At 50.2% G+C, this 22,720-nt stretch overlaps 1 protein-coding gene across 2 annotated transcripts in view; it reads right to left on the bottom strand.

The window, feature by feature from the left end:
- Positions 1-22,030, bottom strand: part of LOC140484681 (erlin-1-like) — a 43,774-nt gene extending 21,744 nt beyond the window's left edge. The window contains exons 1-4 of one of the 2 annotated variants that reach the window (XM_072583293.1): positions 21,926-22,030; positions 4,994-5,116; positions 894-975; positions 602-648 (exon numbers count right to left, since the gene is read on the bottom strand). In XM_072583293.1, the coding sequence (XP_072439394.1) occupies positions 602-648; positions 894-975; positions 4,994-5,106 (242 nt within the window). In that variant the 5' untranslated portion in view covers positions 5,107-5,116; positions 21,926-22,030. Of the gene's footprint in view, positions 1-601; positions 649-893; positions 976-4,993; positions 5,117-21,888 lie in introns of both variants that reach the window. The other variant, XM_072583292.1, reaches the window with a different exon arrangement.
- Between the last annotated feature and the right edge of the window lie 690 nt (positions 22,031-22,720).

Genomic DNA, 22,720 nt, shown 5'->3' with positions numbered 1-22,720 from the left:
TATTATCAACCTCTGTACCACTTCAAAATAAAATTATTCAGTCTATTTTCAATTGACAAATTGGTAGAATATGGTCACCTTCTTGGTTCCAAAGTTGCACCCTCTAAAGTTACGTTAAATCTTAGGCAAGTTGCACTAATCATTTAATGCTCTGCACTTTGGGATTCACATGCAAGAATGCTCATGCAAAAAAGTTGTAAGTCTTATGAAAGTAGTTTCCAGACAAAATAAATAGCGCAGAAAATTAAAATCTGAAAATTTTCCCTTTCCAGTTTATCTAATGCACAAAGTCCAACAGTAGATTACTGCACAGTGACACATGTACAGCAGCATAAGCAGAACAGAACATCACTAATCTGGCCTCTTTATTGGGTACACATGCTCTTTGAATTGTTAAACTATCCAAATAGTTTTTCACCAAAGTGAACACTATAATTGTAGTCAATTAACAAGTCAAAAATAACTACAAGATTTCCAAGTGATAAAACCTTCAATAAAACTCCATATTGAAAACAAAAACTTAAAATGTACAGGAAACAATTAAGAAAAACATTTCAAAAAGAACAAAAGTCCACCTGTAAAATCAAACATTTTAGCATACCTGGTTCCACAAGGCACATTTTTCACTTCATCTGTTTGTAAGGTTGTCTGAAACATTAAAAAAAATCAAATTTCAAACTTCATGGATTTCCTCCACCTCAGCACAATACAGGGCTCAGTGGACAATAATGTAAGTTGGAGTTTTTATCACACTGAGGAGGATTCAGGAACAAAGCATTCCAAAACATTACAAAGGCAGTACTCTTCTAGAAGTCAATGAAGAATGTCAATCAGGCAAATTATAACTGCATTCTACCTTGTATTTACTGGCAACTTCAATGAGAATTGCTAACCTGAACAGATCTGAAGCTGGTAATAAATGGTATCATAATGTGGTATCCTGGGTAACTTGGACTGGCCAACAAAGCACCACCTCTAAAGAAAAAAAAGTAAACACATTTTAACAAACTCAAACAGCATCACATTGAAAATGATATTACAAGTAATGTTGATCAGCCATGGGTACAGAATACAACAGGCCGCAAACTAATTTTCAGTTAAACTCCATACGAAACCTGGATGGAAGAAGGTTAATTTACAGAGCAGAAACCCATCATTTGACTCAATCTAAACTCTGGACAAGCTTCTCATCTTATTTCATCTCCCCATGAATGAGTGAGTTGTCATTAAGATGATCTTGTCGAAATCAGAACATTGTAGATTTAAATCAAACTGCAGAACCTGAGCAGAATGATCAAAGTTGAAACTGTGCCATACTGAGACAGTGCTGCTATACTGCAGATGTTGTCTTCCAAAAGAGATGTTTAAAATAGATCCCATTTGCTCTGAAATGGACAGAAATGTTTGAATGCCACTATTTCAAAGAACAGAGATGCTATCTCTAGTGTTCTGGTCAATATTTCTCAAACAACATAAAACTTAAATAAGCTGCTGTTTGAGAGTGCTTGCCACATCCAAGTGATTAACGCTATTACCACATTACAACTGTAGCAACATTTCAAAAATGTACTTCACTGGCTATAAAGGCATGTGTCTGCTGGTTATGAAAAGATAAAATAGTTATTACATTTATATTGTAAATGCAAGAAAGGCAGTATGAAATTTGCTGAATTTGTGTCATTGGCTTGGAGCAATCTTACATAAAAAAGATAATTAATAGTTAATGCACAACATTAAGGCATGTTGGGTTGTGTAATTATCCCCTACAATCCAGGGCGAGGAAACCAAGGTGCTTGTGGCAGAATAACAAATTGTAAACCCACAAGAAATTTTAAATCTACTGCTTAGCAATATTCCCACCATATACAGTCCAAAACTTGAATGTGGATGGTACTCATCTCATCATAATTTCTTATCACAAACTCCCAATCCCCTTGCCATGACCTTGCAGACTCTGTTTCCACCTCTCTCAGATTTTAACTTCTATCTCCCTCAAACTTAATATTTTTCGAAGTCCTCTTTACCCATAATTCTTCCTTCAACGACAATCATATCCTGCAATTTTCTCATCTCTCTCTCTCTTGCTTTGATCTCCAACATTGCTTACATTTCCACCTCTGCTTACTAAACATAAACAGCTCCTCTAACAAGGGGACCAGAAGTGATTTCTGCTTTCCAAAGCAGAGTTGCATTTTGACCAAACATTCTTCACTGAGGCTCCAAACCAGTCCATTGTTTTAAGCTGTGTAAATATAGATCTTGTATCCAAGAAGTTAATATGATGGTGTATTTTGGCAGATTAAATGAAGTGATAATACATTTCCAACACATGAATATTTCTACTCCATTGTGGAAAAAACAAAGAATCTGATAAATAATATAGCACTGAGACATCTCCCAGTGGTCTTACTCATGGCAAGTAAACACCAGAATTCAAACATTTCAACACCCATGGAGTTCAGCTTTAAGTAAAACATTATTTTCCTGAAGCTACAATTTTCAGTGCTGACAAACCAAAGTCAAGTAAAGCAACCATTCAAGAAATAACAAAAATAAAACCATTTGTACAGCACCAAGTGTTAGATCAGCTTCAGTACAATTCCAAATCAACAGTCCTACAATATGCACTGAGTTTGAGGTATCAATCATCCAGATGACAAATGCAAATTAGCAAGGTTATGCAAGATGGCCCAGTCTTTTTAAGTTGTATAGGGTGGGTTATACAGATAGTTTCTGATATACCAACAGTTGAAGTGCTGCCAATTTCAGAAAAAGGTTGAACTCACATTTCTTTATATGGGGAGCATGATCTTGGGAGCACTGGCGACTAATTAAACCTTTAATTCATTTTGCCCAAGCTACAAAATACCAATTAGTCCACGAAAATATCAAAAGGGACATGCAAAAAAGGGTGAAGATTCAAAAGGTTCCAAGTCAATAACTCTAACATAATTTATGATGTCTGGCGCTATCAATCATTCTTAAAGCAAAACGCAGAGGTTAGAAAAGCAAGTAAACACAAAGTTGAAATATTCACAAGCTCTTCTTGGGGAATAATTCACAATTACTATTTTATTTTTCCTGCTTCATGGAAGCAAAGCTTGAAGATGGTTTAATAACTAGTCTCTAAAGCTTCGTAGTTTTACAATAAGATTCAAAAAAGGACACAAGATCAACCAAAACTACTCCATATTGTAACTTCATTGTTCATAAGCTTAAATTATAGATAAAAACAAATAATGTGCCTCTGTCCAATGACATGGTTTACATTTTCTAGTTTCACAAATGCAATTCTGAGCTGAAGTAAATAAATAAATAAAGCAAGCGGTAATTTTAGGTATTTTCTAATCGACCTGTTCAGAGATGCTGTTCTACACCTCTGAAGCAGGTGAAACCTGGACCTTGTAGCTTAAAAGCAGGGGCACTCCCACTTCACTACAAGACAAGACACAAGAGCTGTATTTTTGAATATCACAGAAAGCACAAGTGATTCCAACAATATCTCAGTATTGCCAGTATCAAGCACCATCCACAGATTAGAACAAATAGGTCATCAATATAATCAACTTTGAACAGTCAAAAAGATAGGCATTTCACATAAAAAAGTTTAATTTTTTAACAAAAAAAAAGTTAACAGTTTTATAAAGAGAAGTGAAATCAAACAACGTTTCTGAAGGTATAATTCATTCACCAGAACATTTTCAAGGCACAGGCATATAGCTTGATACTTCTTTTAGGATTACAAAATCTATACAAACTATGATTAAAGTGCTTGTCAATATATTTGCATATTGATTTGATGGAATATAATGAAGGATGAAATTACAAGTTACGAAAGTGAGGGCGACTATATTGGGGAAACCTCAGCAGTTGGGATCTCAAGTATATCCCATTTCAGGGACTGTGGTAGCATCGAGGAATTGTTACTGGATTAGTAATAAAGAGATTCCACTTTGAGATCAATTACTATGAGGTTGTCATCAAGCTTGTCAGGTTCATTAAATTTCCTTCAAAGAAGAAAATTCATGATCCTTACTTGGTCGAGGCTACATACAGCTCCAGACTCTCTCAAAGCTACCCTCACAGCTGTATTATATCTCCTCACTGCCAATCATGAGGGAGTAACTCAACAGCATTAAAACTGATCAAGATGGCAGACTCTTCAAAGATACATCTAGCAAACTAGACCTGCAGGTGGAGAGGGAATCAACAAAAGAAAGGAACCTATTTTCCCTTATCCTATCCAGCCTACTGATCACAGGAGCATTATCCATGATAATACTGGTAGGAGTGTCCACTGCACAGACCATATAGAGATGAAGTTCCATTTTCACACCAACATGATTGACCATTATTCCATAAGGTACTACCATAGGAGCTAAATGGGATAGATTCAGAACAGATCCAGCAGCTGAAATCTGTGCATCACGAGATCCCACGGGTCATCAGCAGCAGAACCATATTCAACCACGATCATTGTCTGGTACATCTTTTACTCTACTCAAAGGATGTACATTGAGACAAAAATGCTATGGGTTGAAACTGTAACCCTCTTTCTCTCTACTGAAGCTGCCTGACCTTCTGAATTTTCCAGCAGTGTGTGTGTGTTTATTTCAGATCTCCGCACGTGTTGGTATTTTGCTCGTCTTTCAGGCAGGAATCAACCATGGGTTACAGAAGAGTGCAGGACATGGATAGCAACACAAGCATACTGAAAAGCAAAGTAGCATCCTGGAGAAGCTATCATACAGGATGACATCCAAGCCAAGAAATCCCAATAACAGAGACAACCAAATCAAAGCCCTACAGTCCTCGGAATAAGAGTCTCCCTCAAAGAATTAAAATCATAAGCCATTTGGTCTGTTAGAATCCAAATTCCCAAATGATAGTACTTTCATCACAATAGAAAAATTAAAGACGTTGATCTCCCTGCACTTTTTAATCCAACTGCTGCAAATCTTCAAATCAGCTTCCATTAAAATGAATTTAATACCTGTAGTAAATACCAAGGTGACCCTCTTCAATCTTGTGTATGGAAGAGTAAAGGAAGAAGGCTACAACTCCAGTTAGTGCAGCCAAAGTTGCTCCAACATGAGTCATGGTCATCCTGCGTTTCCTATAAGAAATGGAATGGAATAGGTGAAGATAAAACAAGGCAGAGAGAAATAAAATGACAAAAATATGGTGTGATATACGAGTTAGTACATACTTCCTCAAAACTGAACACACAGTACATGCAAAAATTACATACATTTGTGGTAGAATATTACTTCTCCATTTTACTTCAAAATTCTAACATTTGATTAATTACCAATGTGCAACAAAAAAAAGTATTACAACTTATAAGCATCACATATACATTTAGCTCGCACCATTAATAAAATAAATTGTGCTTTATCATCTAGAAACTATCAAATTTAAACTTAATTTCAGTATTGCAACATTCTTTGAACTTGAAGCACCAGTTTTTTATGAAGCATTGTTGAAATCAAATCGACAAAAGACATGAGCAAAGGTTTTAATTTTGCCAAGAATTCTCTATACCTTTGTCCTTTTTTAATCTGACCCAGTTTTAGGAATTTTCTTATTAGGCTAATTACAAGTAGTCAATTTCAAACACAACTGTTTTTTTCAATCTTCATCACATGCAAGAATGCAATATTCACTCTGAAATCTGAACACAAAGGAAGAGCAAGAAAGATCCTACTGCTGTAAAAGTTACCTGCAAGTTATATCATGAAGAAAAGCCCGATATTGGGCAGGATAACCTTTACAAATTTCTTACTTGCTGAACCTAACCATAAACTACTACACTTGGAGAATATTGGTGATGGAGTTAACAAGGAAGAAGGTTATCTAAAAATACAAAGGATCTTGATCAATTGGGCCAATTGGCTGAGGAGTGACAGATGGAGTTTAATTTGGATAGATGCAAAATCTTGCATTTCACTAAAACATAGAAGGACAGGACATATACAGTTAGTGGTAAAGCCCTGGGTAGTGTTTTTGAACAAAGAGACCTAGGGGTTTAGGTACATACTTCTTTAAAAGTTTTGTCACAGATAGACAGAACGGTTAAGAGGGCATTTAACATACAGTAGCGTCTCAACATACAAACCGTTGACAAAAAAACTGGCTTACGAACAGGATTGTACGTAAAATTTTGCTTCAACGTACGTACGAAATTCAAGGTACGAATGCAAAAAGCCCGTGTGCGACCACGTGGTTTCATTGTTCTGCTTTGCTACGTGCTTGTTGAACGCAAAAACTCTTGGGCCCCACGTGATCTCATTCAGTTAGTCTTTGGCATGTGCGCTGCGAACAACTGTCCAAGCATTCTTACGCTATCCGAACAATAGGAAAAATTGATTCAGTTCGCGAACCGGGTCCCAGAACGGATTAAGTTCTTAAGTCGAGTCGCTACTGCACTTGCCTTCATTGCTCAGATCATTTAGCATAGGAGTTGGAATGTCATGTTGAGGCTGTATAGGACATTGATGAGGCCACTTTTGGACTACTCCATACAGTTCTGGTTGCCCTGCTATAGGAGGAATATTAAGAAATTGGAGAGGACTCAAAGGATTTACCAGATGTCAACAGAAATGGAGGGTTGGTGTTATAAGGAGAGGCTGGGACATTTTTTCCCCTGGCGCGTAGCAGAGGGGTGACTTATAGAGGTTTATAACATCATGAGGGGCACAGATAAGGTAAATAGTCTAGGTCTTTGCCCTAAGGGCAGGGATTTAAAAATAAGAGGGTGTATTTTTAAAGTTAGAGGAGAAATATTTAAAAGGGACCTGAGGGGCACCATTTTCACAGAGGGTGGTTCATATGTGGAAGTTATAGGTGCAGGTGCAACATTTAAACAACATTTGGATGGGCACATGAGTAGAAAAGTTTTGGCAGGATATGGGTCAAATGCAGACAAGTGGGACTAGTTTAGCTTGGAAAACTTGGTTAGCATGAAGAGTTGGACCAAAGGGTCTGTTTCCATGCTGTAAGACTCTGTAAAACACCATAGAAATTGTACATGCAGCAGTAAATGCTTTTCCCAATGATAAAGCAGTAGAGATACAACAAGTATTGCTTATAAAATTGGGAAACTATACCCAATATAAGGTTTTGTGTTAGTTCAAACAGCATTTGTGTCAAAGGCCAATGTATACACTTTTGAAAACAACTTTAAAACTCAGTTCTGTTTTCCCCAATCAGCACCTGGTCCAAAAATGAAATCCTAAACCTCCATTTTGGGTGGCTCTTTGTTTTGAGTCAAATATTCTCAATAATAATTACTTCAAATATACTAGTCTACTTTTGGTAATATACCATAATATTTAAGGCTCTAAAGCTTATAGTTGGAATCCTTAGTCTTTCCAGTAGCAGTTCATGACCCTGGCTTTATGCTTGTGGTGTAGGTTGTCACATGTAGAATATAGTTTCTGTCGATATTCGAATTTAAACAAAAAGCACAGAAAGAAATCACATATTACAGGTGAAGAGTTACAATAGTGTTTTTTTTTATTTTTGAAGAAAGCCTGGTGTGGTTTGCTGTTATCAAGTAGTAGTAGTCAAAGGCAAGTTGGGATTTGTGGAAATTTTAATTCAACCTTCACACATATGGTGACTCTGGGAATACTGGGGCTCGATTTTTAGTGCACCTAACCAGCAAGTTGGGAAACGCTTGGGGGCATTTTGGCTGGGATATTTTAGAACAAGGACAATGAACAATTGAGTGAGGCATTACTGCAAGCAAAAAAATAGATTAAAAGATAAAGACCGTTTTTTGCTTTAAAAAGTAGGATCCAGGTGGAATAAAGTCTCCAATAAACTTACAGCAAAACCAAGTGAATTGACAGATGGAGCGCTTGAAATTTATGCTTCAACGTCAGATTTCTCAGAACAGTGATGCTATAAAACAGGCTATTTGGGATGAGTTAGTTCAACAAGCATACAGCTAGATGCTTCAGAATGTATGGAAGCAGCCTGGGCAAACAATAATTATATTTAAAAGGGTTAGACAAAGTAAGTTTGACAGGTGGATACAAGAGTAAATATCACCTATGAGGCTGAAGAGTTTAAAGAGTTTAAGTATTGTGAATGGAAATTTTGGTTGATGTGGAGGTGATGTTAGTAAATGCATAGGAAAACTCTGATTTTGCTAATGAAAATCACTGTTGTGTTTGAAGCAAGGGATAAAATTCCTGAATCTAAAGCCCTAATCAAGGTATGTGGACTGCTTAACCCTATCATTAAAAAAAAAGACAAAACATTTGTGCAGTTAAAGATCATGAAATAACTGTTCAGAGTTATAGTGATTTTTACACTTGAACACTGTGCTCAAGAAACAGTAATTTTGCCTCAAGTACAGGAGAACAAGGAAATGTACGCAAATTCTGTACAAGCAAATAAACATAATATCTCTGAACATCCTTTAAGGCTTCACAGAAGCATCACGTCTTGATTTCTCAAACTGTGACTTAAAAATGATAACATTGCCCAGTAAGAGGGAAGACTAAGGGTATGCAGGTAAGCTTAGCATCAACTAGAAGAATGCAAAATGATTGTTAGCCTCTTTCAACTAATTCTCCTTTAGAATTGAAACATAGATCTATCCAACTGCAGTCAGGAAGCATCCATTTTTCTGTGTTTGATGGAGGCTTTCAAGTGAAGAAATTTTTTTTCGTTCTTATGAACAGGAGCAAAGCCTACATGAGTTACATTGAATTTGAAATGCAGAAAGCCAACATTCCATCAGAATCAAACTTGAATCTGGAACCTGAAACAACTGAGGTTCAGATTTACTCACATTGAACTGAACATCAGGGCAAGAAGCAATGAGCAGAGAGATTTGATAGGTTGGAAGTAAATGGCTAGAAAATTTAAAGTGTTGTCAACTCAGACAACAGACACGTACTGTTCAGAACACCACCGAGAAATTGAGCCACCAAAAATAGAGTTGGACGTGATGGTTCAAAACACTTAATACCACAATGGAATACTATTATTTAACATTGTTTAAAACAGCTGACCAGTAACAATCAGCTTTCTCTTCCAGTCTGACAAAGTGGACACGAGAACACAGAAGAGTATAGCATGGCAACAGGCCCTTCAGCTTACGATGGTGGGCTGAACATGATGCCAAATTAAACGAATCCCTTCGACGTGCCCTTGGTTCATATCTATCCATTTCTTAGATAAGCGTTATATTACACAAAAGTCCCTTAAATATCCCTATCATCATGCCTGTTTCCACCATCTCCACTCCTGGCACTGCATTCCAGATTCCTACCACTCTAAAAAAAATGCCCTTCACGTCTCCTTTGAACTTTTGCCCCTAACCTTAAAGGTATGGCCTCGAGATTTAGACATTTCAACACTGGGAAAAAAATTCTGACCGTCAATCCTTTTTATGCATCTTATAAATTTCTCAGCCTCCGCTCCAGAGAAAAGAACCTGAGACTTTCTAGTCTCTCCTTATAGCATCCTGGTAAAGTTCTTCTGCACCCTATCCAAAGCCTCCTCAGGCTTTCTGTAATGAGGCAACGATAACTGAATGCAATACTCTAAGTGTGGTCTAATGAAAATCTTATAAAGCTGCAACCTGACTCTTGTAATCAACTCTTGATATTAGTGAAGCAACTAAGATAATACAAGCAACTGCAGCTGAAAGTAGGCAAACATCAGAAAACAGAAATGAGAAAATGCTTTAGTTCACATTTTGAGGATTATTTAATTGAAGCAAAAATTTAATTTAGAATCACTGAAAGAATTTAATGACTTTAAACCAGAGGAATAACCTTGCAGCCAGGTTAACTCGATAATTTTAAGACACTGCAGAAGAATTCATTATGAAACTTTTAAAGGACAAGCCAGACTCAAAACATTTTTAAAACAGGTAGCCCAGACCAAATCTTTGCTATTTGTTTTAGGTAAGTGTATAGTAGACATTCCCAGAGTAAATTAGCTGGTCTGACTGCCAGGTTTTAAACAAACAGGATTTATTTATAAATTACGGAATGAAACATAAAAACCAGAAAATGGATTACTGGATAGCTTATCCCTAAGCAAACAACTGACAAACTATTCCGACTTATTATGCTGTTCTGAAAATACTTGAAACAGTCCCAATAAAATACATCCCTTACACACAGTAAAAATTAAACAAACAAGGGCTTACAGGCTTGAAGTTAGAGAGACAGTACCTGGTTGGACTTGCCCCAACAGTGTTGCTTCTCGCATACTGCTGTTGAACGGAATCAAAAACTCTAAGAGAAGGCTAGCTACATAGCTAGCTGGCCCTCCCCTTTGATTATACCGATTTTTAAGACTTGAAAGCCTTAGGCTGGAGACATTATCTGCTGGGGTAAACAAGAATGGCCCCAATAAACCATTCAAACCCAGCCGAGATGGAGCCTGGCCAATTACCCTGTAATGTTAAATGATTAAACTGTACTCTCTCTGGACTTTAATGTAATGTTAAATGGTTAAACTGCCCGGAAATGGGTGGGGACGACACGCACGTAGGAATGTGGATGACTCCCACTTCATTCAGGCAGCCATTTCCTAATACTTCCCTGCTATTATCAAATTAAACTCTTATTCAGTCCCTTCCATTCAGAAATGCTTTCATAGCCATCCCCCCCACCAATCAAATTTGCTTGCTTGATCATCCCCAAATGCTGAAGCATATCATATTTACACTATCTGGGGAAGAAGCAGAGCCAGAGGTCATTTGCAGGACGTATCACACCTACTGTGTCTTGGGAAATCATGGAGTCAGGAAGTAGTCTGCATAACGTTTCCCCAGGATTAGGGCATTTAAATTTACATTATCTTTGAGGATGACCTCATCCTACCATTGTACCTAGGGTAATGTGGTTATGGGGGATTTGGGGTGGGGGCGGTGAAGGAGTTGCCAGAGTTTCTGTGAGCATTACCAACTTACCTGTATAAAAGGGGATATTTTCTCTTCATTTGGGGCCTTTGACTTGACTTTGCACGCCTGCAAGGAGGGTCAAAGGGGGTCACCTAGCTTGTACAGCTTTTGATAAACAAACTAACTAACTGCTTGCAGAAGCTGGTGCGTGCGAATTGCATCTTATGTGTGAAACCTCAGGAGAAGAACCTAACAACCCACCCCCCTGGAAAAAATCTTGTAAAAAGACCAGCATTGTGACAAAACCAAACAATTGATTTTTCTGCCACAAATGAAGATAAAGATATTAAGTTTTCTTCTAAATTAATGCTGGTTTTATTTTGAGTAGCAGGGCATGCAGCTAACAAAAATGCATGTTTCTAATAATACTTTGTTGAAAACTTTGTTGAAAGTTCAGATGGAGCTCATTAATTCAACCATTCAATCCAAAAACTATGCACAATGCTGGAAAAGTAACAAATGCATTGTCTAGAATGTGAAAAGAATACAACTAAGTTAAGAATGAAAAAGGATCACAACGTATGAGATGAATGACAATGAGTAGATCCAAGCTTCATGTTTTATTGTCTATGCGTACCTTGCAATAAAAGACATGTTTTTGAAATCATGGAGGTTCGCAAGAGCCAATTTTATTTTTGGTCTATGGACTAAAATGGAAACTGTTATAAGGAGGAGATGTACAAAAGATTGTTTGCAACTTGGAAAAACCAGTGAAGCCATCTACTGAATGAAACAACATTACTTCTTAGGACACTGTGTCAAATTATTTGGACTCAATTTGTTCAGTAAGCTCAACATAGTAACAAGCTTCTGAGTGGTGAGTTTGCAGCTTAACAGAATGCAGGAAATGAAACAGAGGTAAAGAAACCTGCAGAAGGTGCATGAATCGTTTTGTCCCCACCTTTCCAAAAAAAAGTCACTCATTCCAATATTCTGTCAAAGAGTAAAACTACATTTGGAGATGCTGAAAGAAATAAGAAAACATGACTGACCAAGCAGCTAGTGAACTACAGATTGATTGATCTTGTGCAGATGGTATTGCAGCATCAAAGAAATTCAAGAATTACAAAACTAATCTATTTAGATTTGAGATTTGGACTGGTGACAAATAAATACTTATAACAAATTGTGTTATGTTTTAATTACTGATGAAAGCCTCGTGTGGTTCATTGAGCAGCCAAGAGGCAAATTGGGATTTTTGGCACTTTCATTAAACTCTCTCATTTGTGACGACTCCATGAATAGTGGGGCTTGATTTCCAGGGCACTAAGTCGTCAAACTACCCTTTGTTCCTCCTCTCTTATAGCACACTAAAAGAGTTCCAGATGAAGGAAAGATTTTAATCAAGGATGAATGCAGAAATGCAGAACAGCCAAAGGCCAACAGTTGACATAACGCAAAGTAAAAACATGTTTATCTGTGATATGCCCTCCAGGTGTAAATGGCATTTGTTTCCAGGTGTTGAAGTGTTTATCAAACTGTCATTAATAACAGGGAAGCACCATGGCAGGTGGTAAAACTCTTGGAAAGAAATTTAATCTCTATCCAGTTGCATTATATCAAGGTTTAATAAACTGCAATTGGTTCAGCTTGGATATTGATAAGGTCCGTGAAACAAAATGTTGGGAATCATAACATTAAATCTGGCTTCCCCATCATGACATCACTGCCACACACACCAAAAATAGAATTTAAAATTGACCCTAATTCACAGCTAAATGAATGGCACCATTCTGTGGATTACCACCTTGCTGCGATGGGGAAGACTGATGTTCCACTGATTCGGAGAGTAATGGTGCCAGGTGATCTCAACTCCTGAAATGATCACCCATCACTCAATGGCAAATCAAGTGGAAGATATTCACGTGATGTCAATGGCTATGATGGTGGATGGAGACTTCAACTGTAAGGAGATCTCTATTTGAAGTTTCCTTGCCACAGGAACTGGATGCACCTTCTGTCAAGGACCACATGTCTGCAGATGTGCAACAGCATTCCCATATTAAAAGATGTACCACACAAAGAGTCTACCTAGAGGATCTCAAGGCCAAGGTCCAATTCTTTCCAAAGACCCATGATCAATGGCATGGAATTTACTTTGTGGATAATCATACTCATGAATGAGTGATTGCCCATGATAATGGCTCTAAACTCAACACCATTCTCAGAATGCCTTTGGTGCAGTCAACTACAGTTTTGAACATAGAGTACCTTGAAAGCAGAGAGTGAATGTAAATTAATCAAATTTGCAGCTGACACCTAGCCGAGAGGGTTAGTGAACCAGAAAATAGCAGCTCAAATTACAGAACCAGCTAACCAAAATAACTCAGTGGACAGACAGAGAGAGATTAAATTTTATACAGGAAGACTAACACGTGAAAGATGATGCACTATGAATGGCTGAAATAGCAAAGATGAAGTCGAAAAAGACTGTTTGCACACCATGCACAAGATGGTAGTGCATTAATACTGTGAAACATAAAAGAAAAAAGGGCTTGCCATTATAAAGCACTTTACACTAATTAAATACTTTGTAAGTGTAATCCATTATCACACATGATACATAGCAGCCAATTAGCATACTGCAATGGCCTACAAAAATCATTGTGAAGATGCCCAGATAACAAACATTGAAAACAAAGTGAAGCATTGGCTAGGAGAAGGAGCATTGTGAGATCTTGCATATTCACTGAATTATTCAACCAAAACTAGAATGAACATGAGGTTTGATCACACTTTACAATGCTCTGGTCAGGAAACAGGTCAAGAACTTTATCCAGTTCTCACCACTGAAACATTTACATCCTGAAAAAAAAGTACATTTTAAGAGCTCTCAGCTATGAAGAAATGTAACAGATTGTCAGGGAGTTAAATTCCTAGCTTGTCAATTGGATTGAAGAACCTGATATCATGCTAGATGAAGTCTATTAGAGGTTTATGAAATCATGAAGTTCATAGTTGGCTCAGGGAGCATAATGGCACGTCATAGTGCCAGGGACCAAGGTTAGATACCAGCTGTGTGTGGTGTTTGCACATTCTCCCAGTGTCTGCTTGGCTTTCCTCCGGTTTCTCCCACAACCCAAAGATGTGCAGGTCATGTTAAATTGTCCATAGTGTTCAGGGTTGTGTAGATTGGGTGCATTAGTCAGGGGTAAATGAAGGGTAAGAGGGGAGCGGAATGATTCTTTGGAGGGACAGTGTGGACTTATTGGGCCAAATGGCCTGTTTCCACACTGTAGGGATTTTGTGATCATCAAAGTGAATAGCAAAGGTCTTTTCCTCAAAGTACGGAGTCCAAAGCTGCAGGGCACAGGTTTAAGATGAGGTAGTGGAAGCAGTACATGTCCAAATATCTTTTAAATGTTGTAAAAGTGCACTGATCAGACAGGTTCAGAGGGACATGGGACAAATGCAGGCAAAGGGGACTAGCTCAGTTCAGGAAACCCAATTGGCATGGACGAGTTAGGCTGAAGGACCTGTTTCCATGCCATATGACTATGAAAATAGATGGGTATGGGGAATTTTATATGAGGTATGCAATATTGTAAAATGTGGAAAAGGAAACTAACTAAATTGTAAGAATTGAACAATGGGCCATAATATTAAACAAGAAAAAGGCTATTTTGGAAAAAAAATCTCAGAATTAGTCCATGGAGCAATTAACATATGGAAAAGACGAAACTGATTAACTTCCCTCCAAATATGTATCTTTCTGAAACATCTTTTGGAATCCCAGAACAAACAAATATATAATTTTATTTAAAATTAAGTCTGTTGAAATTGTTCATGTGGCAAATATTTACTTTCTGCTTACATCCTTGCAATTAGTAAAACACCAACACACCCACCAAGCTTTCCCAAGAAAAGCCAAAAACAGTTTTAACTTGCATTTACAAGTCTGGCATTTGACAACAATTGGGTGGTGGGATCTGACTAAAACATTGATACGGACATTATAAAGCAGAGAGGATTCAGTAAAGCCAAAGAGGTTAGATAGTGAAAGCTTGGAACAAAGATTACATAATGTACAAGTTAGAAGAGGGGGTAGTTAAACACCATACTGGATAAAACTGCATCAATCTGGTCGAGCAATGCCTGAAAAGAATTTAAAAGGAAAAGAAAATGGCGAAGGAAGAGATCAGCATAAACGAGAAAACAGAAACAAATGCACATTGTGTATGATATGGGTCAGAGCTCTGGAGCTTGGCAGGGATGGAGCAAAGAAAAAGTTGAGAAAGCAAGTTCCAGTGAAGATAGATGGCAGAAAATTAGCCCAATTATGAAAATTTTAAAAACAACAATTTAAACAGGAATCATTTAAACATCGCCTCACACGCAGACAGAAAAACGTCCATTCAGGGACAGCAGTTTAAAAGGGATTTCTGCCTGCGATGCAAAGTTTCTGTTTCCACCCTCTACTCCTTTGTAGTGGGCAGTTTTAAAATACACTTCTTTTAACACAAGACAATGAAACACAGGAGAACAGGGGTCAGTAAAGGGCAAGGTGAGGGAAGGTGAGGGGTCGGAGGAGAGAGTGGGTAAGAGTGGAGATTCAGGGTAAGACAGTTAGAGTGGAGATGAATGTAGGGGAACCGAGGGTGGGGGTGGGGGGGAGGGAAAGCGCGGGGAAGGGGGCAAGGGGGCGGATGCAGGGGTGGGGGAGAGCGGGTAAGGGGGGAGGAGAGGGGGCGGGGCAGGGAAGGGGGGAGAAGAGGGGGTGGGGGAAGGGGGGAGAAGAGGGGGTGGGGGACGGGGGGGGGGAGGAGGAGTAGGATGGGGAGGAGGATGAGGAGGAGGAGGAGGAGGAGGAGGGGGAGGAGGGGGGGGAGGAGGGGGGGGGGAGGAGGGGGGGGAGGAGGGGGGGGAGGAGGGGGGGGAGGAGGGGGGGAAGGAGGGGGGGGAGGAGGGGGGGGAGGAGGGGGGGGAGGAGGGGGGGGAGGAGGGGGGGGAGGAGGAGGGGGGGGAGGAGGGGGGGGGAGGAGGGGGGCGAGGAGGGGGGCGAGGAGGGGGGCGAGGAGGGGGGCGAGGAGGGGGGCGAGGAGGGGGGGCGAGGAGGGGGGCGAGGAGGGGGGCGAGGAGGGGGGGAGGAGGGGGGGGAGGAGGGGGGGGAGGAGGGGGGGGAGGAGGGGGGGAGGAGGGGGGAGGAGGGGGGGAGGAGGGGGAGGAGGGGGAGGAGGCGGAGGAGGGGGAGGAGGGGGAGGAGGGGGAGGGGGAGGAGGGGGAGGAGGGGGAGGGGGAGGGGGAGGAGGAGGGGGAGGGGGAGGGGGAGGAGGGGGAGGAGGGGGAGGAGGGGGAGGGGGAGGAGGGGGAGGGGGAGGAGGGGGAGGGGGAGGGGGGGAGGAGGGGGAGGGGGAGGGGGGGAGGAGGGGGAGGGGGGGGAGGAGGGGGGAGGGGGAGGGGGTGGAGGGGGAGGGGGAGGGGGAGGGGGTGGAGGGGAGGGGGAGGGGGAGGGGGAGGGGGAGGGGGAGGGGGGGGAAGGGGAGGAGGGGGAGGAGGGGGAGGAGGGGGAGGGGGAGGAGGGGGAGGAGGGGGAGGGGGAGGAGGGGAGGAGGGGAGGAGGGGAGGAGGGGAGGAGGGGAGGAGGGGGGGAGGGGGAGGAGGGGGGAGGGGGAGGGAGGGGAGGGAGGGGGGGGAAGGGTGGGGGGGGAAGAGGGGAAAGGGGGGAAAGGGGGGAAAGGGGGGGGGAGGGGGGGAGGGGGGGAGGGGGGGAGGGGGGAAAGGGGGGGGGAGGGGGGGAGGGGGGGGAGGGGGGAGGGGGGGAGGGGGGGGGGGGAGGGGGGGGAGGGGAGGGGGGGGAGGAGGGGAGGGGGGGGAGGGGGGGGAGGAGGAGGGAGGGGGGGGAAGGGTGGGGGGGAAGGGGGGGGAAGGGGGGGGGAAGGGGGAAGGGGGGGAAGGGGGAAGGGGGGGGGAAGGGAGGGGGGAAGGGAGGGGGGAAGGGAGGGGGGAGGGGGAGGAGGGGGAGGGGGAGGAGGGGGAGGGGGAGGGGGAGGAGGGGGAGGGGGAGGAGGGGGAGGGGGAGGAGGGGGAGGGGGAGGAGGGGGAGGGGGAGGAGGGGGAGGGGGAGGGGGAGGGGGAGGGGGAGGAGGGGAGGGGGAGGGGGAGGAGGGGGAGGGGAGGGGGAGGAGGGGGAGGGGGAGGGGGGAGGGGGAGGGGGAGGAGGGGGGGGAGGGGAAGGGGAGGAGGGGGAAGGGGAGGAGGGGGAAGGGAGGAGGGGGAAGGGGAGGAGGGGGAAGGGGAGGAGGGGGAAGGGGAGGAGGGGGAAGGGGAGGAGGGGGAAGGGGAGGAGGGGGAAGGGGAGGAGGGGGAAGGGGAGGAGGGGAAGGGGAGGAGGGGGAAGGGGAGGAGGGGGAAGGGGAGGAGGGGGAAGGGGAGGAGGGGGAAGGGGAGGAGGGGGAAGGGGAGGAGGGGGAAGGGGAGGAGCGGAGGAGGGGGGAGGGGGAGGAGGGGGAGGAGGGGGAGGGGGAGGAGGGGGAGGAGGGGGAGGAGGGGGAGGAGGGGGAGGAGGGGGAGGGGGGGAGGAGGGGGAGGAGGGGGAGGAGGGGGGAGGGGGGGAGGAGGGGGAGGGGGGGGGGAGGGGGGGAGGAGGGGGAGGGGGGGGGGAGGGGGGGAGGGGGGGAGGGGGGGAGGGGGGGAGGGGGGGAGGGGGGGGGGAGGGGGGGGGGAGGGGGGGAGGGGGGGAGGGGGGGAGGGGGGGAGGGGGGGGGGGAGGGGGGGAGGGGGGGGGGAGGGGGGGAGGGGGGGAGGGGGGGGGGGGGGGGAGGGAGGGGGGGAGGGGGGGGGAAGGGGGGGGGAAGGTGGAGGGGGGGGAAGGGGGAGGGGGGGGAAGGGGGAGGGGGGGAGAAGGGGGGGTGGGAGGGGAGGGGAGTGGAGGGGAGGGGGGGGGAGGGGGGGAAGGGGGGGAGGGGGGGGAGGGGGGGGAGGGGGGGAGGGGGGGGAGGGGGGGGGAGGGGGGGGAGGGGGGGAGGGGGGGGAGGGGGGGAGGGGGGGGACTGGGGAGGTGGGGGGGGGGAGGGGGGGGGACTGGGGAGGTGGGGGGGGAGGGGGGGCAGTGGGGAGGGGCTGGGGAGGGTGAGGGGACGGGGGGGGCTGGAGAGGGTGAGGGGACGGGGGGGGGCTGGGGAGGGTGAGGGGACGGGGGGGGGGCTGGGGAGGGTGAGGGGACGGGGGGGGGGGGGGCTGGAGAGGGTGAGGGGACGGGGACGGGGGCCTGGAGAGGGTGAGGGGACGGGGGGGGGGCTGGGGAGGGTGAGGGGACGGGGGGGGGGCTGGGGAGGGTGAGGGGACGGGGGGGGGGCTGGGGAGGGTGAGGGGACGGGGGGGGGGGGCTGGGGAGGGTGAGGGGACGGGGGGGGGGCTGGGGAGGGTGAGGGGACGGGGGGGGGGGGTCTGGGGAGGGTGAGGGGACGGGGGGGGGGGGTCTGGGGAGGGTGAGGGGACGGGGGGGGGGGTCTGGGGAGGGTGAGGGGACGGGGGGGGGGTCTGGGGAGGGTGAGGGGACGGGGGGGGGGTCTGGGGAGGGTGAGGGACGGGGGGGGGGTCTGGGGAGGGTGAGGGGACGGGGGGGGGGTCTGGGGAGGGTGAGGGGACGGGGGGGGGGGTCTGGGGAGGGTGAGGGGACGGGGGGGGGGTCTGGGGAGGGTGAGGGGACGGGGGGGGGTCTGGGGAGGGTGAGGGGACGGGGGGGGCGCTGGGGAGAGTGAGGCGACGGGGGGGGCTGGGGAGGGTGTGGGACGGGGGGGGCTGGGGAGGGTGAGGGGACGGGGGTCGCGAGCGGAGAGGGGGCGCTAGCGGGCGGGGGGGCGCGAGGGGACGGGGGTGAGGCGAGGGGACGTGCGAGGGGACGGTGGGCGAGGGGGTGGGTGAGTGGACGGGGGTCGGGCGAGGGGGCGGCGCTGGGGAGTGGGGACGGGCGAGGGGACGGAGGGGGGAAAACACGAGGGGGAAGGGGTGTGCGAGGGGGGCACGAGGGGAGGGGGGGAGGACGGGCGGGGGGGAGGACGGGCGGGGGGGAGGACGGGCGGGGGGGAGGACGGGCGGGGGGGAGGACGGGCGGGGGGGGAGGACGGGCGGGGGGGAGGACGGGCGGGGGGGAGGACGGGCGGGGGGGAGGACGGGCGGGGGGGAGGACGGGCGGGGGGAGGACGGGCGGGGGGGAGGACGGGCGGGGGGAGGACGGGCGGGGGGGAGGACGGGCGGGGGGGAGGACGGGCGGGGCGAGGGCACAGGGGGGTGGGAGTGAGGGCACGGGGGGGTATTTAGGGGACGGGGGGGCGAGGGGACGGGGGGGCGAGGGGACGGGGGGGCGAGGGGACGGGGGGGAGGGGAGGGGGGGAGCTGGGGAGGGGAGGGGGGGAGCTGGGGAGGGTGTGGGGACGGGGGGAGGGTGTGGGGACGGGGGGAGGGTGTGGGGACGGGGGGGGGGGGGCTGGGGAGGGTGAGGGGACGGGGGGTCGAGAGCGGAGGGGGGGGGAGGACAGGGGGACGAGGGCACGGGGGGTTGGGAGTGAGGGCACGGGGGGGATTAAGGGCACAGGGGGGTGAGGGGCGAGGGGACGGAGGGGCGAGGGGACGGAGGGGCGAGGGGACGGAGGGGCGAGGGGACGGAGGGGCGAGGGGACGGAGGGGCGAGGGGACGGAGGGGCGAGGGGACGGAGGGGCGAGGGGACGGAGGGGCGAGGGGACGGAGGGGCGAGGGGACGGAGGGGCGAGGGGACGGAGGGGCGAGGGGACGGAGGGGCGAGGGGACGGAGGGGGCGAGGGGACGGAGGGGCGGCGAGGGGACGGGGGGCGGCGAGGGGACGGCGAGGGGACGGGGGGGGGCGAGGGGACGGGGGGGGGCGAGGGGACGGGGGGGGGCGAGGGGACGGGGGGGGGCGAGGGGACGGGGGGGGGCGAGGGGACGGGGGGGGGGGCGAGGGGACGGGGGGGGGGCGAGGGACGGGGGGGGGCGAGGGGACGGGGGGGGGGGCGAGGGGACGGGGGGGGGGCGAGGGGACGGGGGGGGGCGAGGGGACGGGGGGGGGGCGAGGGGACGGGGGGGGGGGCGAGGGGACGGGGGGGGGGCGAGGGGACGGGGGGGGGGCGAGGGGACGGGGGGGGGGCGAGGGGACGGGGGGGGGGCGAGGGGACGGGGGGGGGCGAGGGGACGGGGGGGGGCGAGGGGACGGGGGGGGGCGAGGGGACGGGGGGGGGCGAGGGGACGGGGGGGGGCGAGGGGACGGGGGGGGGCGAGGGGACGGGGGGGGCGAGGGGACGGGGGGGGGCGAGGGGACGGGGGGCGCGAGGGGACGGGGGGCGGGCGAGGGGGTGGGGGGGGCGAGGGGACGGGGGGGGCGAGGGGACGGGGGGGCGGGCGAGGGGACGGGGGGGCGGGCGAGGGGACGGGGGGGCGGGCGAGGGGACGGGGGGGCGGGGCGAGGGGACGGGGGGCGAGGGGACGGGGGGGGGGGCGGCGAGGGGACGGGGGGGCGGGGCAAGGGGACGGGAGGGCGGGGCAAGGGGAATGGGGGAGCGAGGGGAATGGGGGGAATGGGGGGGGGGGGGGGGGGGGGGGGGGGGGGGGGGGGGGGGGGGGGGGGGGGGGGGGGGGGGGCGGGGGGGGGAGGGGGGGGGGGGGGGGGGGGGGGGGGGGGGGGGGGGGGGGGGGGGGGGGAGAGGGGGGGGGGGGGGGGGGGGGGGGGGGGGGGGGGGGGGGGGGGGGGGGGGGGGGGGGGGCGAGGGGGAATGGGGGGGGCGAGGGGAATGGGGGGGCGAGGGGAATGGGGGGGCGAGGGGAATGGGGTGGGTGAGGGATCGGGGGGGGGAATGGGGTGGGTGGGTGAGGGGACGGGGTGGGTGAGGGGACGGGGTGGGTGAGGGGACGGGGGGGAATGGGGTGGGTGAGGGGACTGGGGGGGGGGGAATGGGGTGGCTGAGGGGACGGGGGGTACTGGGAATGGGGTGGGTGAGGGGACGGGGACGGGAGGGGAATGGGCTGGGTGAGAGGACGTGGGGGCGCGAGGGGGAAGGGGTGTGTGAGGGGGACACGAGGGGGAGCGGGGGAGGATGGGGGGGCGGACAGGGGAGGCGAGGGCACGTGGGGGGGAGTGAGGGCACGGGGGGGGGGAGTGAGGGCATGAGGGGGGGGGGGAGTGAGGGCACGAGGGGGGGGGGGGAGTGGAGGGCACGGGGGGGGGGGGGGGCGGGCACGGGGGGGGGGGGAAGTGAGGGCCCCGGGGGGGGGGGAAGTGAGGGCCCGGGGGGGGGGAGTGAGGGCACGGGGGTGGGGAGTGAGTGAGGGCGGGGGGGGGGGAGTGAGAGCACGAGGGGGGGAGGAGTGAGGGCACGGGGGGGGGGGGGGGGGGAGTGAGGGCCCGGGGGGGGGGGGGGGGGGAGTGAGGGCCCCGGGGGGGGGGGGGGGGAGTGAGGGCGGGAGTGAGGGCCACGGGGGGGGGGGGGGGGGGAGGAGAGTGAGGGCACGGGGGGAGGGGGGGGGGGAGTGAGGGCACGGGGGGGGGGGGGAGGGCACGGGGGGGGGGGAAGTGAGGGCCCCGGGGGGGGGGGGGGGGAAGTGAGTGCACGGGGGGGGGGAGTGAGGGACGGGGGGGGGGGAGTGAGGGCACGGGGGGGGGGGGGGGAGGGCACGGGGGGAAGGGAGGGCACGGGGGGGGAGTGAGGGCACGGGGGGGGGGGGAAGTGAGGGCCCCGGGGGGGGTGGGGAGTGAGTGAGGGCGGGGGGGGGGGAGGGCACGGGGGGGAGTGAGGGCACGGGGGGGGGGGGGGGGGAGTGAGGGCACGGGGGGGGGGAGGGGCCGGGGATGAGGAGACGGGGGGTGACGGGACGAGGGGCGAGGGGATGGGGGGGGGGTGAGTGTGAGGGGACAGGGCGGGGGGGGGTGGGGTATTTTAGAGAGTTAAGTGGTTTCTGGGCCGTGGTGCGGGGTACAGTGGAGATCCCGCGCCCCCACACTCACCGCCGTGTCCGGAGCTACCCCCCCAGAAGCGGCTCACCTCCTGATCCTGATCGTTCTCTGTCCCGCCTCCCCAACCGCCTTCAGACATTCACTTCCGGGTCACAGCACCACCCTCCTTTAAAGGGAAAGTCCCTCCATCGCCTTTTACGGCTCTGCCGACAAATATTAACAACCGCTCTTTCCACCCCGCCATCAGATTAAATCTTCTGACGTACTGGTTTCTCATTGAAGACACCCAACAATTCTGTGACTTCTTAAAATCTCAACAATCCACAGTTTACTGTCAGAAACCAAATAATCCCCTTTTTGAAGTGATCTTTCCGAAGTGCACCTGTGTTCATGGGAAGAGCAGCTTCTTCGGGAAATAACAGGATTGGTAGCAGCGAAACAAAACCCAGCTTCTCTGGTCGTTACCACAGTTTGAGTGGGATCTTGCTGTGCACCGATTCGCTGACGTTTCCTACCTGGCAATATTTGACCGTGAGCTGCTTTGATGGTTGCTGAGGTTATGAGGGACAGCGTACGCCCCACAGCTGTTTCTTTGCTGGTAAGTTTTGGTGCTCCAAACGTGAGATATTACTGAAGAGAGATAAACCCTTTTCTACCCAATACTGGCATCAAACATTTTTGGGTCCATTGGACAGAGCCAGGTTCAAACTGAAACTCCCTCTGTGCCCATCCCAAAAGACAAGGAGGAATATAACTTGTGGGAAGGGATGAAATCAATGTTTCATATAATAAGTCCTGGAATCATGATTACTAGCCAAATTGTGGTTCCAGAGTATTGTGAGAAATGTGGATTTTTTAAAGATCCAAACACACAAGTTTGCAT

This window comes from Chiloscyllium punctatum, chromosome 13 (genome assembly GCF_047496795.1).
Source record: "Chiloscyllium punctatum isolate Juve2018m chromosome 13, sChiPun1.3, whole genome shotgun sequence".
Taxonomy (NCBI): domain Eukaryota; kingdom Metazoa; phylum Chordata; class Chondrichthyes; order Orectolobiformes; family Hemiscylliidae; genus Chiloscyllium; species Chiloscyllium punctatum.
The sequence above is the reverse complement of the archived record's forward strand: the minus strand, read 5'-3'. Positions and strand labels throughout refer to the sequence as shown.